This window comes from Oncorhynchus gorbuscha, linkage group LG04 (genome assembly GCF_021184085.1).
Source record: "Oncorhynchus gorbuscha isolate QuinsamMale2020 ecotype Even-year linkage group LG04, OgorEven_v1.0, whole genome shotgun sequence".
In the NCBI taxonomy this organism is placed as follows: Eukaryota; Metazoa; Chordata; class Actinopteri; order Salmoniformes; family Salmonidae; genus Oncorhynchus; species Oncorhynchus gorbuscha.
This window is the reverse complement of record NC_060176.1, coordinates 18362658-18383255: the sequence shown is the minus strand read 5'-3', so window position 1 is coordinate 18383255 and position 20598 is coordinate 18362658. Positions and strand designations below refer to the sequence as shown.

General features: G+C 46.2%; 1 protein-coding gene across 3 annotated transcripts; it reads left to right on the top strand.

Moving 5' to 3' along the window:
• Window positions 1-215: 215 nt before the first annotated feature.
• Window positions 216-20532, top strand: LOC124033788 (AMP deaminase 3-like). 3 transcript variants are annotated; one of them, XM_046346083.1, is made up of 16 exons: window positions 216-385; window positions 716-793; window positions 5650-5872; window positions 5974-6160; window positions 8941-9106; window positions 9706-9925; window positions 10007-10136; window positions 10252-10446; window positions 13766-13897; window positions 14119-14282; window positions 14412-14538; window positions 14627-14790; window positions 15723-15843; window positions 16367-16540; window positions 16640-16750; window positions 19176-20532. In XM_046346083.1, exons 2-16 carry the CDS (start codon window positions 736-738, stop codon window positions 19353-19355), a joined length of 2352 nt encoding a protein of 783 aa, XP_046202039.1. In that variant the 5' UTR covers window positions 216-385; window positions 716-735; the 3' UTR covers window positions 19356-20532. The 3 variants fall into 3 exon arrangements, with proteins under 3 accessions (XP_046202039.1, XP_046202041.1, XP_046202040.1); XM_046346085.1 differs by lacking the exons at window positions 216-385; window positions 716-793 and adding an exon at window positions 2046-2195; XM_046346084.1 differs by lacking the exons at window positions 216-385; window positions 716-793 and adding an exon at window positions 2716-3149.
• The last annotated feature ends 66 nt before the right edge of the window (window positions 20533-20598 follow it).

Here is a 20598-nt window from a genome sequence, read left to right as displayed (position 1 = left end):
CTCTTTGCAAAACGTCAGCACCTCTTTTTCATTTTTTATCTCAGACCGAAGAGGGAGTTGCCAAAATGAGGGGCAGCAGTAGAAGATGCAGAGAGGGACGGTGAGAGGACAACAATGGTAGTGTAACCTATGTGAGTTATGACCAACTGATACTCATTTGCATTCTGGACAAGTAGTAAGAATGAACACTTTACTTTATGTCATTTTCTATGCAGCAGCAGTGAAAGAGTTAAGGATGGTGTCTTGTGCACTGGAGGGCGATGAGTGAGTTATCTGCTTACCACCACAGGAGCAGATAATGACTGAGGGTTTTCTCTCAGGGAACTTCCAGAGTTCATATAGTCTGCCTGACTGCAGAAGGTACGGAGGCACGGAGACAGAGGAGGTGAGTGAACAGCTATGGTCTAAAGATGTTATTGTATCTCACGAAGACTCAAATGATGGATCATTGACATATGTTGATGCTACATATTGAATGTGCATTGTGTTTCTTACATATTCTCACTGATTCAGCAACTTGCTGTCTTCTCCAGTTTCTCTGTCTAAGATCATATCAAAGTGATAAATGACTTGTATGTTTATGAGCATCAATCTGTCAACGCTATGAGACTAATGTAAATGCATTAAGGGCCCATCCAATTGTCTCTGAGGAACACTCTGGGTAAAGCTGCGTTGCGCTCGTGCATGACTGCACTGTTTTGTTTTTCTCTCCCAGGCCCAAACACTGTGAGGAAGATGAGGAGAGGAGACACCCCTCTGCTAAAGCAGCAGTCAAGCCCCTGCTTGGGAAACGGTAAGCTTGCTCTCACCCTCCTCCCCCTCTCTCCTTTTCTCTCCCTCTCTCAGGCTTATTCATTCACTCAATCTCTCACATGCTCTCTCACTCATACATGTAGACCCTCAGACATGCAGACATCAGCCCTATAAATAAAACAACACCACTCCAACCAGTGCTCATAAAGGTTGATCTACTGTACTGTACTCTCTTAAAATATCTTTAGCCAGGGTGATGCGTGTCTTTCTCATACACAGACTGACAGAGATGTAGTTGACCTTCTCTTATAGGTGTCTTTGACAGAAGGTGTCTTTGACAGAAGGTACAGTAATTCAGGACTGGACCCCCACCAGTGACAACAGGCGGGTGTCTGAGAGAGCCCAGAGAGGACATGATAAAAAACAGTGTGTGACAGCTGTGTTTGAGGCAAGAGAACGACTAATGGCTGCCCAGAGACGGGGAGCACTACGGTAAATGATCCAACACAGACAGGAAGATAGCAGGGATACAATGACCAGACCATTAGGAAACAACCCATTCAGGAGATGCTCAAATTCCTTTTTGCTCCAATGTGCTAACATCATGGTATCAAAATGCCACTTGCAAACTCAAAGGGGCTTCCTGGAACGTACAGAGGCTTGGAACAACATAGTTCAACATGATCATGGCTCAGTTCTCTCTCATTCTCTCTGTCTCTCAGTCCCCACATCCCACTATCATAAGTACATCAGTGCAGAGGGGAACCATTGAGATCAGACTGTGTCTGTGCCTACATTTAATCTCCTGTAATGCTCTCTATGGAGCTGCAGCAGAAATACCCTCGATCACATGATCTAATGCTCCCAAAACCAGATGTGCAGATCAATAATAGGAAGTCAGCTCCAATGCAGAACAACATTATTTCTCCATGTAATGAAGCTCTGAATGAAATATAGAGTAAGCTGAATGACATTGTTGCTGTCCAAAGATACTGTAAATCATTCTGCTGTGAGGCATTAGTCCTTCAACTTCAACAGGCCAGGTAAAAATAAACACGGATTGTTAACATTGTGACCTGCATGTTGGAGTGTGTGTGTGTGTGTGTGTGTGTGTGTGTGTGTGTGTGTGTGTGTGTGTGTGTGTGTGTGTGTGTGTGTGTGTGTGTGTGTGTGTGTGTGTGTGTGTGTGTGTGTGTGTGTGTGTGTGTGTGTGTGTGTGTGTGTGTGTGTGTGTGTGTGTGTGTGTGTGTGTGTGTGTGTGTGAGCCGAGGGGGTTGGACAGGCAGCTGGGATGTGAATTGTAGTCATGTGGGGGTAATCAGAGCTGCAGCAGTTGTCCATTGGGGGAAACAACAGGACCTTATCGACAACACTGAGTTTAATCTGCCCTACATCTCTCTTTCTGGGCCTCTACTGGGAACGCTGAACAACACCAATACCAGGTAGGGAATGGAGTCTTATGGCATGTATTTACAGCATACACTACAAGCTATGTGAGTGTCTCTGCCGAAGCCAGTGTCAGATAGGATCAGCCTGGACTGAAATCACACAGATCAGGGTAGAGGGTCCTATATGGTTTCAAATTGGCAGCTTTGAGCACGAACATGAAGGACAGTGTGTTCATGGGTAAACATGGGTTTGTGGGTCACGGTTTTGTCATCACCTATCCTAATTGGGCGTTGTTAGAGTGTGAGGTAGTCTGATCCGTTACTGAGGATGATTACCCATCAGCTGACTGACATGATGCCAGAGAACAACAGCAGAATTATTCATTATAACACTATGCACCTAAACCAAGGTCAGTCAGAGCTGAGATCATGTGTGCGGGTGGGTCTGTCGAGGCTCTGAGGCAAAGCAGTGATGCATGGCTGCGCAGCGGCAGTCCTCTCAATCAGGGCTGCCTGGGTAATGTTTACAATACTTGCAACGGCTGCATAGCTTGCTATCTGGCTCCTTAAGGAGGAAGGCTGCGGCTACCAGCTTGTGATTTATCACTGTCCCAAAGGTGGAGAGGAGTGTATGAGGAGTGTTTGTGTGTGAGTGTGTGTGAGCCCAGCCAGCTGAGGGGAGCGCCGGTGGCTCGCCTCTGGGCTCTCTCTTTGTTGACAGCCAGTTGTGACATATCCCAAGGATTAGTGGCTCTGTCGACAAGATGCCATTGGCTTCTTAAAATAGATAGAGAAGGACACTCAAAGAAAACAGAACCGCAGTCGTGAACCACGGCAGGCTCAGAGTGGGACCGACCCACATCGCAGAGTCAAGCGACCAGCCTGTTAGCCAGTCTCTACCGCAGAGAGCCTGTACAGAGTCACTGTGATCCTAGCTGAGATCTCCATCATCAGGACTCTCAGTGGTGACTGTACAGCACAGAGAGATGGCTGTGAACAGACCGGAAGGTAAGGCACGCAGATGATAACGAGTTAAGGTACACTACACACTGTTCTAGCAGCTAGAGCCTTGGAAACTATTGTGTTGCTTTTTGAGAGAGTGTGTTAAAGTTCATAATGTGTGATAGAAATGAGATGGCTATTACTCTGGGAGGAATACTGATGGCTTGTGGGTGTCTCTGACTGAGAAAATGAAGTATCATTGATGCTGAGGCAGCAGTATAAGCAGAGAGACAGAGACAGTGTGTGTGTATGTGTGTGCGTGTGTGTGTGTGTGTGTGTGTGTGTGTGTGTGTGTGTGTGTGTGTGTGTGTGTGTGTGTGTGTGTGTGTGTGTGTGTGTGTGTGTGTGTGTGTGTGTGTGTGTGTGTGTGTGTGTGTGTGTGTGTGTGTGTGTGTGTGTGTGTGTGTGTGTGTGTGTGTGTGTGTGTGTGTGTGTGTGTGTGTGTGTGTGTGTGTGTGTGTGTGTGTGTGTGTGTGTGTGTGTGTGTGTGTGTGTGTGTGCGCGCGTGTGTGTGTGTGAGAGTGAGGCAGCATTCCAATTCATTGAGAGGAAGAAGCGGTGCTAAATTATTTATGAGAACCCATCTATTAATCAATGCTGCTGCTTCACAGAAACTCTCTCAGCTTTCAGAGTTCACCTGTGGTCTTTGCTGTAATGTGCTGCTCTCTCTGTCTGTCTGCAGTGCAGTGGGCAGTGGACAGGCGCTAGTTTGATCCACAAAGCTGTTCTTGGAACTGGCTTAGTGTGAGCAGTGGGGTGTTTGTGGCACAGAATTTTGGCAGGAATGGCAGCCCTCTTGGAAAGGCTTGGCAGAATGGAGCTTTGACATTACTTTGTCACTGATAACAGCAGAGCTTTTCTCTCAGGGGCATCAAGTCTGTATGGCCACAGTGCTGCCTGGGTGGATAGGGTTTTATGTCATTTGGGATATCAAAAACCCCTCGCGGTTTGGTCACTTGATCTGTCGGTGCAGACATGTTCCTGAATGAGACAACAGTGTGGTAATTGGACCAGTGACCGACAATCAGACACTGGGCTATAAAGTCTACAGTACAACAGCTACTGTCACGGTTACACAGGTTATTATGATTAGGACCATAAATCTGAAAGGAATAGAGCTGGTATGTGTCTGGAGACAAATCAAAATGGCAGTCATACTATATAAGTTGAGTTTTCCATTTTGAAAATCACGTTAAGCCACTTATGACAGCAGATTTTTTTCAATGTCATCTGCCAGCTCAAGATTTGTGTCCCTAGCCTCATCTTGATACATGACCAACAAACATGTTCATGAAACAGTATAAACAACATCGTGGCAGCCTGAGTGTACCACTGCAGATACTCTGGTCTTCAGAAAAAATGAAAAGAATGATGGAACAGCTGGGAATTAAAACTTCATTAAATCCCAGGGGTAATAAGATGACCTCTGACAGTACAATTCACTCAGCAGACAGTCTATAAATAAGATAAACACTAACCTGATGTCATTCTCTACCCTGTCTCTATGTTGTCCTCAGAGAGGATAGTATGGGGCCTGGTATTGACCCTAAACGTCATAATTGAAAATAGCATATTGTCTCGGAGGCAAGTACAGTTAGCATGTTGGATGTAACGTGATCAGTTGTCAGTATTTATGTCGGTCACAAGTGCTCAAGGATCCGCTTACCAGTGTCATTTCAAAAGGAGATTGCAGTACGCCATAATTTGTCAATCTGTCATGGCGGTTGTTTTGCCTTGCCTCGAGGTAACTCTGCTAAGCAAATAAATTAATATATGCTAATAGATCTAATATTAGCTAACACATTGTGCTAATAGTTCTCCTTTATTACTAGGTGAATATGCAAAGCAATGCTTATAGCAGAGGGATGTCATGACAGTGAGGTATCGTGATGACAATGCAGATTTGAGTTCTGAGTGGATAAAAACACCGGAAATGGCCGTTATTTCCGGGGAGAGATTCGGTGGCAGCTCCACCTCCTACAATAACAAAACTCCATCTAACCCCTCCAAAACTCCAATCTAACCCCTCCAAAACTCCATCTAACCCCTCCAAAACTCCATCTAACCCCTCCAAAACTCCAATCTAACCCCTCCAAAACTCAATCCCCTCCAAAACCCATCTCCAAAACTCCATCTAACCCCTCCAAAACTCCAATCTAACCCCTCCAAAACTCCAATCTAACCCCTCCAAAACTCCAATCTAACCCCTCCAAAACTCCATCTAACCCCTCCAAAACTCCAATCTAACCCCTCCAAAACTCCAATCTAACCCCTCCAAAACTCCAATCTAACCCCTCCAAAACTCCATCTAACCCCTCCAAAACTCCATCTAACCCCTCCAAAACTCTAATCTAACCCCTCCAAAACTCCAATCTAACCCCTCCAAAACTCCAATCTAACCCCTCCAAAACTCCAATCTAACCCCTCCAAAACTACAAAGTGTATATGTGTATATGTACATCTGTACAGTGTTTATACTAAGCTGCTACACCTGGTGTTTTTACAGACATGCCGAGACAATTCCCTAAAATCACGCTGAGCGAGGTGGATGAGGAGACACGTCTGCTGGCTGAGAAGGTGTACGCGTCAGCGCTGAAGGAGGAGGACACTAAGGATGCCCTGTCCATGTTCACCGTCCCTGAGGACTGTCCCATCGGCCTGCACCAGGCCAAGGAGAGGGAGCTGCTCAAAGAGCTGGCAGAGCAGCATTCAGAAGAGAGCACCAAGAGGTGAGTCTGGCTCTCAACAACACAGGACCTCATGGAATCTAAACTAGCTGATCAATTCAGTACTGGAGTGTTAAGTATTTATAAGAATGTTTGTTTTCCAGGAAGAAGAGTTTCAAGATGATCCGTTCGCAGTCTGCGTCCTTGCAGGGCATGCAGATCCCTGTGACTGCAGAGTGGGCCCGTTCTGTGGTGACCCCATTCCTCTCACCCTCCTCCACCTGCTCCTCACTTCCAGAGAACTGCCCCGAGTACCAGAGGGTCACCATCAGTGGAGACTACTGCGCCGGTGTAAGTGTTCCAAGCAGGTGGCATACAGTTCAGACACAACTCATACAGTATTTCACTGCATACTGGAAGAGTTGCAATGAAATGGGACAGTATTGATTGTGTTTAGCTTTTTGTGTATTGATGTGAATATTGATGTATATAGTGTATATTGATGTTTTTGGTACATCTGTAAAAGATAACTTGGACTCTTTATTTTATTTTTTATTTCACCAGGTAGACTAGTTGAAAACAAGTTCCCCTTTGCAACTGCGACCTGGCCAAGATAAAGCAAAGCAGTTCGACACATATAACAACACAGTTACACATGGAATAAACAAACATACAATCAATAATACAGTAGAAAAATCTTTATACAGCATGTGCAAATGAGGTAGGATAAGAGAGGTAAGGCAATAAATAGGCCATGGTGGCAAAGTAATTACAATATAGCAATTAAACATTGGAATGGTAGGATGTGCAGAAGATGAATATGCAAGTTGAGATACTGGGGTGCAAAGGAGCAAGATAAATAAATAAATACCGTATGGGGATGAGGTAGATTGGATGGGCTATTTACAGATGAGCTATGTACAGGTGCAGTGATCTGTGAGCTGCTCTGACAGCTGGTGCTTAAAGCTAGTGAGGGAGGTAAGAGTCTCCAGCTTCAGAGATTTTTGAACTGAAAGGAGAGGTGGCCAAAGGAAGAATTGGCTTTGGGGGTGACCAGTGAGATATGTCTGCTGGAGCGCATGCTATGGGTGGGTGCTGCTATGATGACCAGTGAGCTGAGATAAGGTGGGGCTTTACCTAGCAGAGACTTGTAGATGACCTGGAGCCAGTGGGTTTGGCGCCGAGTATGAAGCCAGGGCCAGCCAACGAGATCATACAGGTCGCAGTGTTGGGTAGTATATGGGGCTTTGGTGACAAAACAGATGGCACTGTGATGGACTGCATCCAATTTGTGTTGGAGGCTATTTTGTAAATGACATCACCGAAGTCGAGGATCGGTAGGATGGTCAGTTACACGAGGGTATGTTTGGCAGCATGAGTGAAGGATTATTTTTGGTGAAATTGGAAGCCGATTCTAGATTTAATTTTGGATTGGAGATGTTTAATGTCAGTCTGGAAGGAGAGTTTACAGTCTAACCAGACACCTAGGTATTTGTAGTTGTCCACATATTCTAAGTCAGAACCGTGATGCTGGACGGGTGGGCAGGTACAGGCAGCGATCGGTTGAAGAGCATGCATTTAGTTTTACTTGCATTTAAGAACAGTTGGAGGCCACAGAAGGAGAGTTGTATGGCATTGAAGCTCATCTGGAGGTTAGTTAACACAGTGTCCAACTAAGGGCCAGAGGTATACAGAATGGTGTCTGGAGGTGGGTCGTAGAGGTGGATCAAATAATCACCAGCAGCGACAGCAACATCATTGATGTATACAGAGAAGAAAGTCAGCCCGAGAATTGAACCCTATGGCACCCCCATAGAGACTGCCAGAGGTCCGGACAACAGGCCCTCCGATTTGACACACTGAACTCTATCGGAGAAGAGAAACCAAGGCTGTTAAGTCTGCCAATAAAAATGTTGTGATTGACAGAGTCGAAAGCCTTAGCCAGGTCGATGAATACGGCTGCACAGTAATGGCTCTTATCGATGGCGTTATGATGTCGTTTAGGACCTTGAGCGTGGCTGAGGTGCACCCATGACCAGGTCTGAAACCAGATTACATAGCGGAGAAGGTACGGTGAGATTTGAAATGGTCAGTAATCTGTTTGTTAACTTGGCTTTCAAAGACTTTAGAAAGGCAGGGTAGAATCGATATAGGTCTGTAGCAGTTTGGGTCTAGAGTGTCACCCCCTTTGAAGAGGGGGATGACCGCGGCAGCTTTCAAATCTATGGGAATCTCAGACGATACGAAAGAGAGGTTGAACAGGTTAGTAATAGGGGTTGCAATAATTTCGGCAGATAATTTTAGAAAGAGAGGGTCCAGATTGTCTAGCCCGGCTGGTTTGTAGGGGTCCAGATTTTGCAGCTCTTTCAGAACATCAGCTGTCTGGATTTGGGTGAAGGAGAAGTGACGGAGGTTTGGGCGAGTTGCTGTGGGGAGCACAGGGCTGTTGACCGGGGTAGCGGTAGCCAGGTGGAAAGCATGGCCAGCCATAGAAAAATGTTTCTTGAAATTCTCAATTATTGTGGATTTATCGGTAGTGACAGTGTTTCCTAGCCTCAGTGCAGTGGGCAGCTGGGAAGAGGTGCTCTTATTCTCCATGGACTTTACAGTGTCCCAGAACTTTTTTGAGTTTGTGCTACAGGATGCAAATTTCTGTTTGAAAAAGCTAGCCTTAGCTTTCCTAACTGCCGGTGTATATTTGTTCATAACTTCCCTGAAAAGTTGCATATCACAGGGGCTATTCGATGCTAATGCAGAATGCCACAGGATGTTTTTGTGCTGGTCAAGGGCAGACAGGTCTGGAGTGAACCAAAGGCTTTATCTATTCCTAGTTCAATTTTTTTTGAATGGAGGATGAATAACCAGGCATCCTCCACTGATGGGATGAGGTCAATGTCATTCCAGGATACCCCGGCCAGATCAATTAGAAAGGCCTGTTCGCGGAAGTGCACTCAGAATCACTCCCAGTCAAAATACAAGTTTGATAAACAATTGAAGTAATAAAAGTGGTACTTTGGTTTGACTTTAAATCCCCAGGTGGTTAGGAATACATTTGTGTGGCAGAGAGTCCACGGGATGAAATGAAAAGCCATGTGGGAAGACTAGTAATGGCAGCTCTCTCCTCTCCCCAGATCACAGTAGAGGACTATGAACAGGCAGCAAAAACCCTGATGAAAGCCCTGTTCATTAGGGAGAAGTACTCCAGACTGGCCTACCATCGCTTTCCCCGGACCGTCGCTCAGTTCCTCCGCAGCGCTGAGAACCAGACGTGGAAGGAAGAGGACGAGGTTCTACCAGGTATACACTGAGTATACAAAACATTCAGAACACCTTCCTACTATTGAGTTGCACCCCCCCTTTTGCTGTCAGAACAGCCTCAATTCGTTGGGGCATGGACTCTAAGGTGTTGAAAGCGTTCCACAGGGATGCTGGCCAATGTTGACTCCAGTGCTTCCCACAGTTGTGACAATTTGTCTGGATGTCCTTTAGGTGGTGGACCATTCTTGATACACACGGGAAACTGTTGAGCGTGAAAAACCAAGCAGCGTTGCAGTTCTTGACACAAACTGGTGCACCTGGCACCTACGGCCATACCCCGTTCAAAGACAGTTAAATCTTTTGTCTTGCCCATTCACCCTCTGAATGGCACACATACACAGTCCATGTCTCAATTGTCTCAAGCGAATTTAACAAGTGACATCAATAACTGAACATAGCTTTCACCCTGAATTTCCCTGGTCAGTCTAGGTCATGGTGTTCATAATGTTTTGTACACTCAGTGTATACTCAAACAGTGCCCATAAATTAACTATATGTCCATAATGTGTTCTTAACGTCCTGTACAAGTAGAGTCCATTGTATTAGAGTCTATGTCAGTCATACTGGTTTCCCCACAGATGTCTGCCCTTGCCCCAGGGAGGGGGAGGACCCGTACAGCATTGAGAATATCCCAGACAACCTGAGCTATGAGCTGCAGATGAAAGATGGCATAGTGTATGTGTATGAGAACGCAGAGGCTCTAAGTCAGAATAGGCCCCGCAGCCTGCCCTACCCTGACCTGGAGACCTTTGCCATAGACCTCAGCCATGTGCTGGCCATGATCATTGATGGACCCACGTGAGTGACCACCACTTCCTGAAATCACCACTGTGTAATGGAGCTTTATTTGTGTCTCTGTATAACTAATGTGCTTTACAGGAAGACCTATTGTCACAGACGCCTGAACTTCCTGGGCTCAAAGTTCTACCTGCATGAAATGCTCAATGAGATGGCTGAGCTAAAGGAACTGAAGGGTGTTCCACACAGAGACTTCTACAATGTCAGAAAGGCAAGTTCCAACACTTTGAAGGTGAAAGCTACATTTGTCTTGTAAAAAGTGAAAGTCCACCATTTAGACTCAATCTGATTTGTCCACTTTCCGACTGTGATGTCTCTTTCCCCAGGTGGACACACACATCCATGCAGCCGCCTGCATGTCCCAGAAGCACCTTCTAAACTTCATCCAGACCACCTACAAGACGGAGGCAGACCGTGTGGTGCTGGAGAAGGGCGGGCGGAAGCTGACCCTCAGAGAGGTGTTTGAACACCTCAACATGGACCCCTATGACCTCACTGTGGACTCCCTGGATGTACACGCTGTAAGACCCTCCCTCTCTCTCTCTCTATTTCTCCTGCCATCATGCAATACCCTTACAAAGAAAAACAAATGAACATTTTGAAAAAAAAGTGTTTTTCAGACACGTGTGAAGTTTCACATGTTAATTTTCCATGTATTTGTCCCTCGCGTGAAAATATATAACTCTAGTACTCTATTAGGTGTTTAAAGCGGCAATCCTTAATTGAAACATGAACAAAGGGGTCTCGGCACCACAGTTTCAGTAAAAAGCCAAGGTTTGGGGCTGGAGAAATGCAACCACTCTCAAATCCTTACCCTACGCTACGGATGCAAGGACTGTACATCCATGATACACTACATGGCCAAATATATGTGAACACTTGCTCGTCGAACATCTCATTCCAAAATCATGTGCATTAATATGGAGTTGGTCCTCCCTTTGCAGCTATAACAGCCTCCACTCTTCTGGGAAGGCTTTCCACTAGATATTGGAACACTGAATTTTCTACAATGTCATTGTATGCTGTACCATTAAGCTTTCCCTTCACTGGAACTAAGTGGCCTAGCCCGAACCATGAAAAACAGCCCCAGACCATTATTCCCCCTCCACCAAACTTTACAGTTGGCACTATGCATTGGGGCAGGTAGCATTCTCCTGGCATCCGCCAAACCCAGATTTGTCTGTCGGACTGCCAGATAGTGAAGCGTGATTCATCACTCCAGAGAACTCGTTTCAACTGCTCCAGAGTCCAATGACAGCGAGCTTTACACCACTCCAGCCGACGCTTGACATTGCACATGGTGATTTTATGAAGCTCCCAACGAACAGTTATTGTGCTGACGTTGTTTCCAGAGGCAGTTTGGAACTCGGTAGTTGCAACCAAGGACAGACCAACTCCAGAGTGTTGCAACCGAGGACAGACCATTTTTAAGCGCTACGCACTTCAGCACTCAGCACTGAGGCAACATATTTTATATTCTTCAAGAATCAATTGGTAAATATGATTAATTCATAAATCCAAAAATGGATGTAGTCGCTAAGGATTGCCCCTTTAATAACAGGCAGTGACTTTCATACAGCACAACCACACGGAGTGTACAAAACATTAAAAACACCTTTCCATGACAGACTGACCAGATGAATCCAGGTGAAAGCCATGATACCTTATTGATGTCACTTGTTAAATCCACTTCAATCAGTGTAGATGAATGGGAGGAGACAGGTTAAAGAAGAGTTTTTAAGCCTTGAGACAATTGAGACATTGATTCTGTATGTGTGCCATTCAGGAAGTGAAAGAGCAAGACAAAAGATTTAAGTGACTTTGAACGGGGTATGGTCGTAGGTGCCAGGCTCACTGTTTTGTGTCAAGAACTGCATTGCTGCTGGGGTTTTCAGTTTCCCGTGTGTATCAAGACTGGTCAACCACCCAAAGGACATCCAGCCAACTGTGGGAAGAATTGGAGTCAACACGGGCCAGCATCCCTGTGGAACACTTACGACACCTTGTAGAGTTCATGCCCTGATTAATTGAGGCTGTTCTGAGGGCAAAAGGGGGTTGCAACTCAATATTAGGAAGGTGTTTTTAATGTTTTGTAAAGTCAGTGTATGTCGCCATTTGAACGTGATCCATTAACATGCCCGAAAAGAGAAATAATGTTGTCCACTGTTCTGCGAATGTCCCGCATAATTTGTAACGCATTTAGGATTTTTAGATGCAGTCACCCTAATTCTAGGGGTGGAAACATTGCTACTGCAACATGTTAACAGAATAACATTATTTCAACCCCACATGTGAACTTGAAACTCCACATGTGAAGTTTTCTTACATGTGAAACTGCACATTTGAATTATTTGTCATTTTTATCATGAAGTATTCACATACAGTGCCTTCAGAAAGTATTCAGACCCCTTGACCTTTTTCACATTTTGTTACATTACAGCTTTATTCTAAAATATATTAAATAGTTTTTCCCCCCTCATCAATCTACAATCTACCCCATAATGACAAAGCAAAAACATTTACTTATGTAAATGTGAAATACCACAGTATTCAGACCCTTTACTTAGTACTCGAAGCACCTTTGGCAGCGATTACAGCCTTGAGTCTTCCTGGATAAGACACTACAAGCTTGGCATGCCTGTATTTGGGGAGTTTCTACCATTCTTCTCTGCCGATCCTCTCAAGCTCTGTCAGGTTGGATGGGGAGAACAGCGACCCTAAGCACACAGCCAAGACAACGCAGGTGTTGCTTAGGGACAAGTCTCTCCAGTGATGTTCGATTGGGTTCAAGTCTCGGCTCTGGTTGGGCCACTCAAGGACATTCAGAGACTTGTCCCGGAGCCACTCCTGCGTTGTCTTGGCTATGTGCTTAGGGTCACTTTCCTGTTGGAAGGTAAACTTTCGTGTCAGTCGGAGTTCCTGAGCGCTCTGAAGCAGGTTTTCATCATGGATCCCTCATTACTTTGCTCCGTTCACCTTTCCCCCTGACTAGTCTCCTAGTCCCTGCTGCTGAAAACCATCCCCACAGCTTGATGCTGCCACCACCATGCATCACCATGGGGAAGGTATTGGCCAGGTGATGAGCAGTGCCTGGTTTCTTCCAGATGTGATGCTTGGCATTCAGGCCAAAGAGTTCAATCTTGGATTCATCAGATCAGAGAATTTTGTTTCTCATGGTCTGTCTGAGAGTCTAAAGTGCCTTTTGGCAAACTCCAAGTGGGCTGTCGTGCTTTTTACTGAGGAGTGGTTTTCGTCTGGCCACTCTACCATAAATGTCTGATTGGTGGAGTGCTGCAGAGATGGTTGTCCTTCTGGAAGGTTCTCCCATCTCCACAGAGGAACTTTAGACCTCTGTCAGAGTGACCATCGGGTTCTTATCGGGTTCTTATGTCCCCCTGTTGCTCAGTTTGGCTGGGCGGCCAGCTCTAGGAAGACTCTTAGTGGTTCCAAACTTCTTCCATTAAAGAATGATAGAGGCCACTGTGTTCTTTGGGACCTTCAATGCTGTAGAAATGTTTTGGTACCCCTCTATAGATCTGTGCTTCGACACAATCCTGTCTCTCAGCTCTATGGCCAATTCCTCCGACCTCATGGCTTGGTTTTTGCTGGTGAAGCCAGGTGTGATAAAACAAAGACAGAACAAATGGAAAATGAAAAGTGGATCGGCGGTGGCTAGAAAGCCGGTGACGTCGACCGCCGAATGCCTCCCGAACAAGGAGAGGGACCGACTTCGGCGGAAGGGAAGTCGTGACACTATAGATAGAGACACGTGCTCGTTTTGGAGATCTGTTAGCACCATCCATAAGCTAATATTAGATCGCTGTGTGTCTCACCCCACAGGGCAGACAAACCTTTCACAGATTCGATAAGTTCAACTCCAAGTACAACCCAGTGGGGGCCAGTGAACTCCGAGAAATCTACCTGAAAACAGACAACCTCATAGATGGAGAGTACTTTGCACGCATTATCAAGGTATAGTTCATTCATACAGAAAACATTCTGATTCTCTCAAATTGATTACACGTTATGTTGCATAAGCTATCATTATTATGCAACAACAACATGTGCAGCAACACATTTGCACATGTGTTACTCTGATGGCTGGGAGGTGACAGAGACCCAGAATAATGGTGTTTGGAGATGAGAGAACTTCTCATTTATTTGATCTTTCTACCCCGTCTTGCCCTTGACAGGAAGTGTCCCATGACCTAGAGGAGAGTAAGTACCAGCATGCTGAGCCTCGCCTATCCATCTACGGACGCTCTGCAGACGAATGGGACAGCCTCTCCAAGTGGTTCATCCAGCACAAAGTGCACTCTACCAACATGCAGTGGATCATCCAAGTCCCCAGGATCTAGTAAGTGCTGCTGCCTGAGTGACCGCTGAAGGTAAAGAGTTACATTTCACTTTCAACTGGCGGAAGAATGTAACATGGCTACTATGGAAGAGATGTTTGTCATGCTTAAAAATGTTTCACTTCTTTCAGTGATATTTTCAAGTCAAAGAAGTTGATCACGAACTTTGCCAAGATGTTGGAGAACATATTCCTTCCTCTGTTTGAGGCTACAGTCAATCCACAGAAGCATAAAGAGCTACATGTATTTCTCAAATATGTGAGTATAATTAATTTAGATTTTCCTGCAAAAACTATCCTGATAGTGTCAACCATTCACCATTCAACCCCATATTCTTCCTGTACAGGTGACAGGCTTTGACAGTGTGGATGATGAGTCCAAGCACAGTGACCACATGTTCTCCTACAAGAGCCCCAAGCCTGAGCAGTGGACAGCAGATGAAAACCCTCCCTACAGCTACTACCTCTTCCACATGTACGCCAACATCATGGTGCTCAACAATCTGAGGAAGTAAGTACCTGTTGCTGTCTGCCCCTCTCAGGCCTCTGGTTTCGGACCCAAACCATTATATCTCTTTCAAGAGAAATCAAGAGTTCCAACTGTCCTTCTACTGATGCTGCTGAGGTGAATATGTAGGTGTTACATTGTTCAGTTGCTATTATTCATTGAATTTCCAGTAAGGCACTTCAGAATGTCCTGAGGGCAACCAAGGGGAGCAGAACAGGTGTCTGATTGCAGGCATGCTACATTGCTGCACAGTGTAATGCACCAACGCATCTATAAATACATTCCCTGTGATAATACAAAGGAATAGAATTACAGTCTCTGACAGACTTGAATTACTGGCACATTGTCACGACTTCCGCTGAAGGTGGTGCCTCTCCTTGTTTGGGCGGCGATCGACGTCACCGGCTTTCTTGCCTCCTCCGATCTACGTTTCCTTTTCCATTTGTTTTGTCTTGATTGTACACACCTGGTTTCCATTGCGTTATTACCTATTTAACCCTCTGGCTCCCACATGGTTTTGTGCTGGTTTGTTCTTTAAGTGGTCAAGATATCTGTGAGCTGGTGTGGTTTTTCCCAGAGTGGAAATTATTGTTTTATTTTCAAGGAAAGTATGTTTTTACTCAGTTCTGTGTCCTGCGCCTGACTCTGTCCTAACTTCTGCACACTGACACTTGATACACATATGGTCAAGGAGCTCCTCCAAAGTCACTGAAGATGCTACTGTAGACCTACATAATACACGTGTGTGTGTGTGTGTGTGTGTGTGTGTGTGTGTGTGTGTGTGTGTGTGTGTGTGTGTGTGTGTGTGTGTGTGTGTGTGTGCGTGCGTGTGTGTGTGCGTGTGTGCGTGCGTGCGTGCGTGCGTGCGTGCGTGTGTGTGTGTGCGTGTGTGTGTGTGAATACAACCACTGAATATTCCCCTGGGTCTCTTCCAGAGAGCGAGGCTTAAGCACCTTCCAGTTCCGTCCACACTGCGGGGAGGCTGGATCCATCACCCACCTGGTCTCTGCTTTCCTCACCGCTGACAATATCTCCCACGGCCTCAACCTCAAGAAGGTCCTCTACTACCATACTGATTCCTGCATCATCTGTCCTCAACACACTCTAGCCTACACGCACTTATTTGCCATCAAATATACTGTAATTGCTCAACTCCCCAGCATGTTTGAGTGGAGGACTCTCATGTTGATCTCCCATGTGATACAGTAGGTGCTACTCACATGAATAGTGGATGTCATGAGATGACCCTAAAGAAATGCAAAGCTATATAATATTCTCACATGAAAGCATGCTGTATAAATGCTAGTCATTGTAATGCAGTAACAGTGTTCAGCCCTTTAGGCCTCACTGTTTGCTTCATTTTCCTGTCTATCTGTGGGCCTAACCAGCACACAGACAAAGGCCCAGTCTACCAGGCCTGCTCCATGCAAATACAGCCACTGAATATAACCGAGCCAGGGACAGGAGCTAGTTATCAACTTCCAACCTTTTAGCATCCACCGTGTCTGCTGAGCAGGTGACAGCGAGGTATGTGTGAGACTGTGTGTATGTACTGAGTGTCTGTCTCTCTCTGCCACAGAGCCCCGTCCTACAGTACCTGTACTACCTGGCCCAGGTGCCCATTGCCATGTCTCCTCTGAGCAATAACAGCTTGTTCCTGGAATATTCCAAAAACCCTCTCAGGGAGTTCCTACACAAGGGGCTGTGCGTGTCTCTATCAACAGATGATCCTATGCAGTTCCACTATACCAAGGTAAACTGTTGGAGAAATAGTAGCTCAAATCAGCTCCAGCTGAGTGTTCCATAGCTGTTTTGTAGGACAGTACTTGATGACAGTGTGTCCTGTCTGTAGGAGGCACTGATGGAGGAGTATGCCATTGCGGCCCAGCTGTGGAAGCTCAGCACCTGTGATGTCTGTGAGATTGCCAGGAACAGTGTGCTGCAGAGTGGCCTGTCTCACCAGGTAGAGCCCTGGGCATTGATATCTACCCTCTTAGAAAAAAAGGTTTCCAAAAGGGTTCTTTGCTGTCCCAACAGGAGAACCCTCTTTGTTCCAGGTAGAACCATTTTTGGTTCTAGGTAGAAACCCTCTGTGGAAAGGATTCTACATGAAACCCAAAAGTTCTCTACCAGGAACCGAAAAGGGTACTTCAAAGGGTTCTCCTATGGGGACAGCCAATTAACTTTTACGTTCTAGATAACACCTTTTTTATAAGACATTTACATTTAAGTCATTTAGCAGACGCTCTTATCCAGAGCGACTTACAAATTGGTGCATTCACCTTATGACATCCAGTAGAACAGTCACTTTACAATAGTGCATCTAAATCTTAAAGGGGGGGGTGAGAAGGATTACTTATCCTATCCTAGGTATTCCTTAAAGAGGTGGGGTTTCAGGTGTCTCCGGAAGGTGGTGATTGACTCCGCTGTCCTGGCGTCGTGAGGGAGTTTGTTCCACCATTGGGGGGCCAGAGCAGCGAACAGTTTTGACTGGGCTGAGCGGGAACTGTACTTCCTCAGTGGTAGGGAGGCGAGCAGGCCAGAGGTGGATGAACGCAGTGCCCTTGTTTGGGTGTAGGGCCTGATCAGAGCCTGGAGGTACTGAGGTGCCGTTCCCCTCACAGCTCCGTAGGCAAGCACCATGGTCTTGTAGCGGATGCGAGCTTCAACTGGAAGCCAGTGGAGAGAGCGGAGGAGCGGGGTGACGTGAGAGAACTTGGGAAGGTTGAACACCAGACGGGCTGCGGCGTTCTGGATGAGTTGTAGGGGTTTAATGGCACAGGCAGGGAGTCCAGCCAACAGCGAGTTGCAGTAATCCGGACGGGAGATGACAAGTGCCTGGATTAGGACCTGCGCCGCTTCCTGTGTGAGGCAGGGTCGTACTCTGCGGATGTTGTAGAGCATGAACCTACAGGAACGGGCCACCGCCTTGATGTTAGTTGAGAACGACAGGGTGTTGTCCAGGATCACGCCAAGGTTCTTAGAGCTCTGGGAGGAGGACACAATGGAGTTGTCAACCGTGATGGCGAGATCATGGAACGGGCAGTCCTTCCCCGGGAGGAAGAGCAGCTCCGTCTTGCCGAGGTTCAGCTTGAGGTGGTGATCCGTCATCCACACTGATATGTCTGCCAGACATGCAGAGATGCGATTCGCCACCTGGTCATCAGAAGGGGGAAAGGAGAAGATTAATTGTGTGTCGTCTGCATAGCAATGATAGGAGAGACCATGTGAGGTTATGACAGAGCCAAGTGACTTGGTGTATAGCAAGAATAGGAGAGGGCCTAGAACAGAGCCCTGGGGGACACCAGTGTTGAGAGCGCGTGGTGAGGAGACAGATTCTCGCCACGCCACCTGGTAGGAGCGACCTGTCAGGTAGGACGCAATCCAAGCGTGGGACGCGCCGGAGATGCCCAACTCGGAGAGGGTGGAGAGGAGGATCTGATGGTTCACAGTATCGAAGGCAGCCGATAGGTCTAGAAGGATGAGAGCAGAGGAGAGAGAGTTAGCTTTAGCAGTGCGGAGCGCCTCCGTGATACAGAGAAGAGCAGTCTCAGTTGAATGACTAGTCTTGAAACCTGACTGATTTGGATCAAGAAGGTCATTCTGAGAGAGATAGCAGGAGAGCTGGCCAAGGACCGCACGTTCAAGAGTTTTGGAGAGAAAAGAAAGAAGGGATACTGGTCTGTAGTTGTTGACATCGGAGGGATCGAGTGTAGGTTTTTTCAGAAGGGGTGCAACTCTCGCTCTCTTGAAGACCGAAGGGACGTAGCCAGCGGTCAGGGATGAGTTGATGAGCGAGGTGAGGTAAGGGAGAAGGTCTCCGGAAATGGTCTGGAGAAGAGAGGAGGGGATAGGGTCAAGCGGGCAGGTTGTTGGGCGGCCGGCCGTCACAAGACGCGAGATTTCATCTGGAGAGAGAGGGGAGAAAGAGGTCAGAGCACAGGGTAGGGCAGTATGAGCAGAACCAGCGGTGCCGTTTGACTTAGCAAACGAGGATCGGATGTCGTCGACCTTCTTTTCAAAATGGTTGATGAAGTCATCTGCAGAGAGGGAGGAGGGGGGGGGGAGGATTCAGGAGGGAGGAGAAGGTGGCAAAGAGCTTCCTAGGGTTAGAGGCAGATGCTTGGAATTTAGAGTGGTAGAAAATGGCTTTAGCAGCAGAGACAGAGGAGGAAAATGTAGAGAGGAGGGAGTGAAAGGATGCCAGGTCCGCAGGGAGGCGAGTTTTCCTCCATTTCCGCTCGGCTGCCCGGAGAGTGTATCATAGCATGAATGCAAAATAACATTAAAATATCCTTCCCCTGTCCCCCATCTAATGGAGTGATTATACCTAAGGAGCTTACATGATATACAGTCTCTGGTAATACTGTATGACTCATTTTGTGCAGGAGAAGAAGCACTTTATTGGGGCCAATTACTTGAAGGATGGACCTGAGGGGAACGACATTCGGCGGACCAATGTGGCTCAGATCCGCATGGCCTACCGCCACGAGACCCTGTGCAATGAGCTCAGCTTCCTAGTGGATGCAGTGAAGACTGAAGCGGCCATTGGCACACAACCCGAGTGACCACAATAACATGGGATTTAGCTCAATCTGTGCATGTAAGCTCTCAACCCTCACAACGATATCTCTTGCGTTCACGGGAGAAAAAACCCAATGGTTTGAATGTGTGTCTCTTGTTTCTCTGGCTGCATGTGTGCTAGTAGTGCTCAAGTGGCAAAGTGGTCCCTGAAAATTGTGTACTATGTGCAGATATATGCCTAAGTGGCTGGCCCACATGGAGGAATATGTAGGCCAAGCACAGTTTCCAGAAAAGCAGTTGCTTTCAAACTAGGCATTTCATGGATAATTGAGGTAAGACAGTAATTATGCTAATAGATCATGCATGTATGAACTACACATTGACACATCCAAAGCAGGAGGCTTAATAAATACTTTAGTCGCCAAAGTTCCGGAAGCATGTCTTTAACAGTATAAAAATAGTTTGTAGAGGTAGCAGTAGGAGCCAACTACATCTTAGTGTCTAAATTATGTATGTTCACAGTACAAGGGTTTCCTTCTACAGTGCAGCAACATCATCTGCACTAAGGCTGGCTCCCTCTGCAGAGCACTTACTCACAGTTCAGTAATGGTACAAAGTATTTGGGAGAAAAAAACACTTCTATTTTGATGTCCGACACTCACTGTATCATGCCTTAGTGATGGGCGGTCCCAGCTGTTGGCGGAACCTGACAGTGTTTATCTCTGGAGCTGGAACACTGCTTTAGCTGTGATGAATGGTACATTTCCACTGTCCCTTTCCATGTAAGCTCGTTTTTTACAGGATGTTATCCAGTAGGTTGCAAGGAGGACACTGAAGTCAGATGTGGACACTCTAGGTACAAAACATCGTACTTGTATGCACTGTACGATATTTGCTTGAAATATTTGTGTGAATGTTTTATTTCAATTTGAATGAAAACGGGCGTTTCTATTGGTCAGAGTATGCAATATTTAATTTGAATGTACTGTATGTATAACTTTGGAAAGCAACTATGAGCCAATTAAATGTTGAGAGTTTGGACAAGAGAGAAAAATGTGAAGGCATATCTTCTCTAGTTGCACTGAGATACAAGTGTCCAAAGATGGACAAAGATGTTATACTGCTCTCTCACCTCTTGCTCGTTAATGGCTGACAGAATGCTGTGAAATAGCCTGTTCTTAATTATGTTACTTTTGTTATCAATAAAGATATTTAAACATGGATTATTCCCTTTTTTTGTCATGCAGCAATTTAAAACTGTGAGATGATGGAATACATTGTTTATTA

What these genes read in the sequence shown, in the direction of transcription:
- LOC124033788 (XM_046346083.1), top strand. Translation starts at nt 736, where the DNA reads ATGAGGAGAGGAGACACCCCTCTGCTAAAGCAGCAGTCAAGCCCCTGC. An exon ending in ATCCAAGTCCCCAGGATCTA is followed by an intron (nt 14,283 to 14,411) that starts GTAAGTGCTGCT and finishes CACTTCTTTCAG; the next exon opens with TGATATTTTCAAGTCAAAGA. An exon ending in GTGCTCAACAATCTGAGGAA is followed by an intron (nt 14,791 to 15,722) that starts GTAAGTACCTGT and finishes GGTCTCTTCCAG; the next exon opens with AGAGCGAGGCTTAAGCACCT.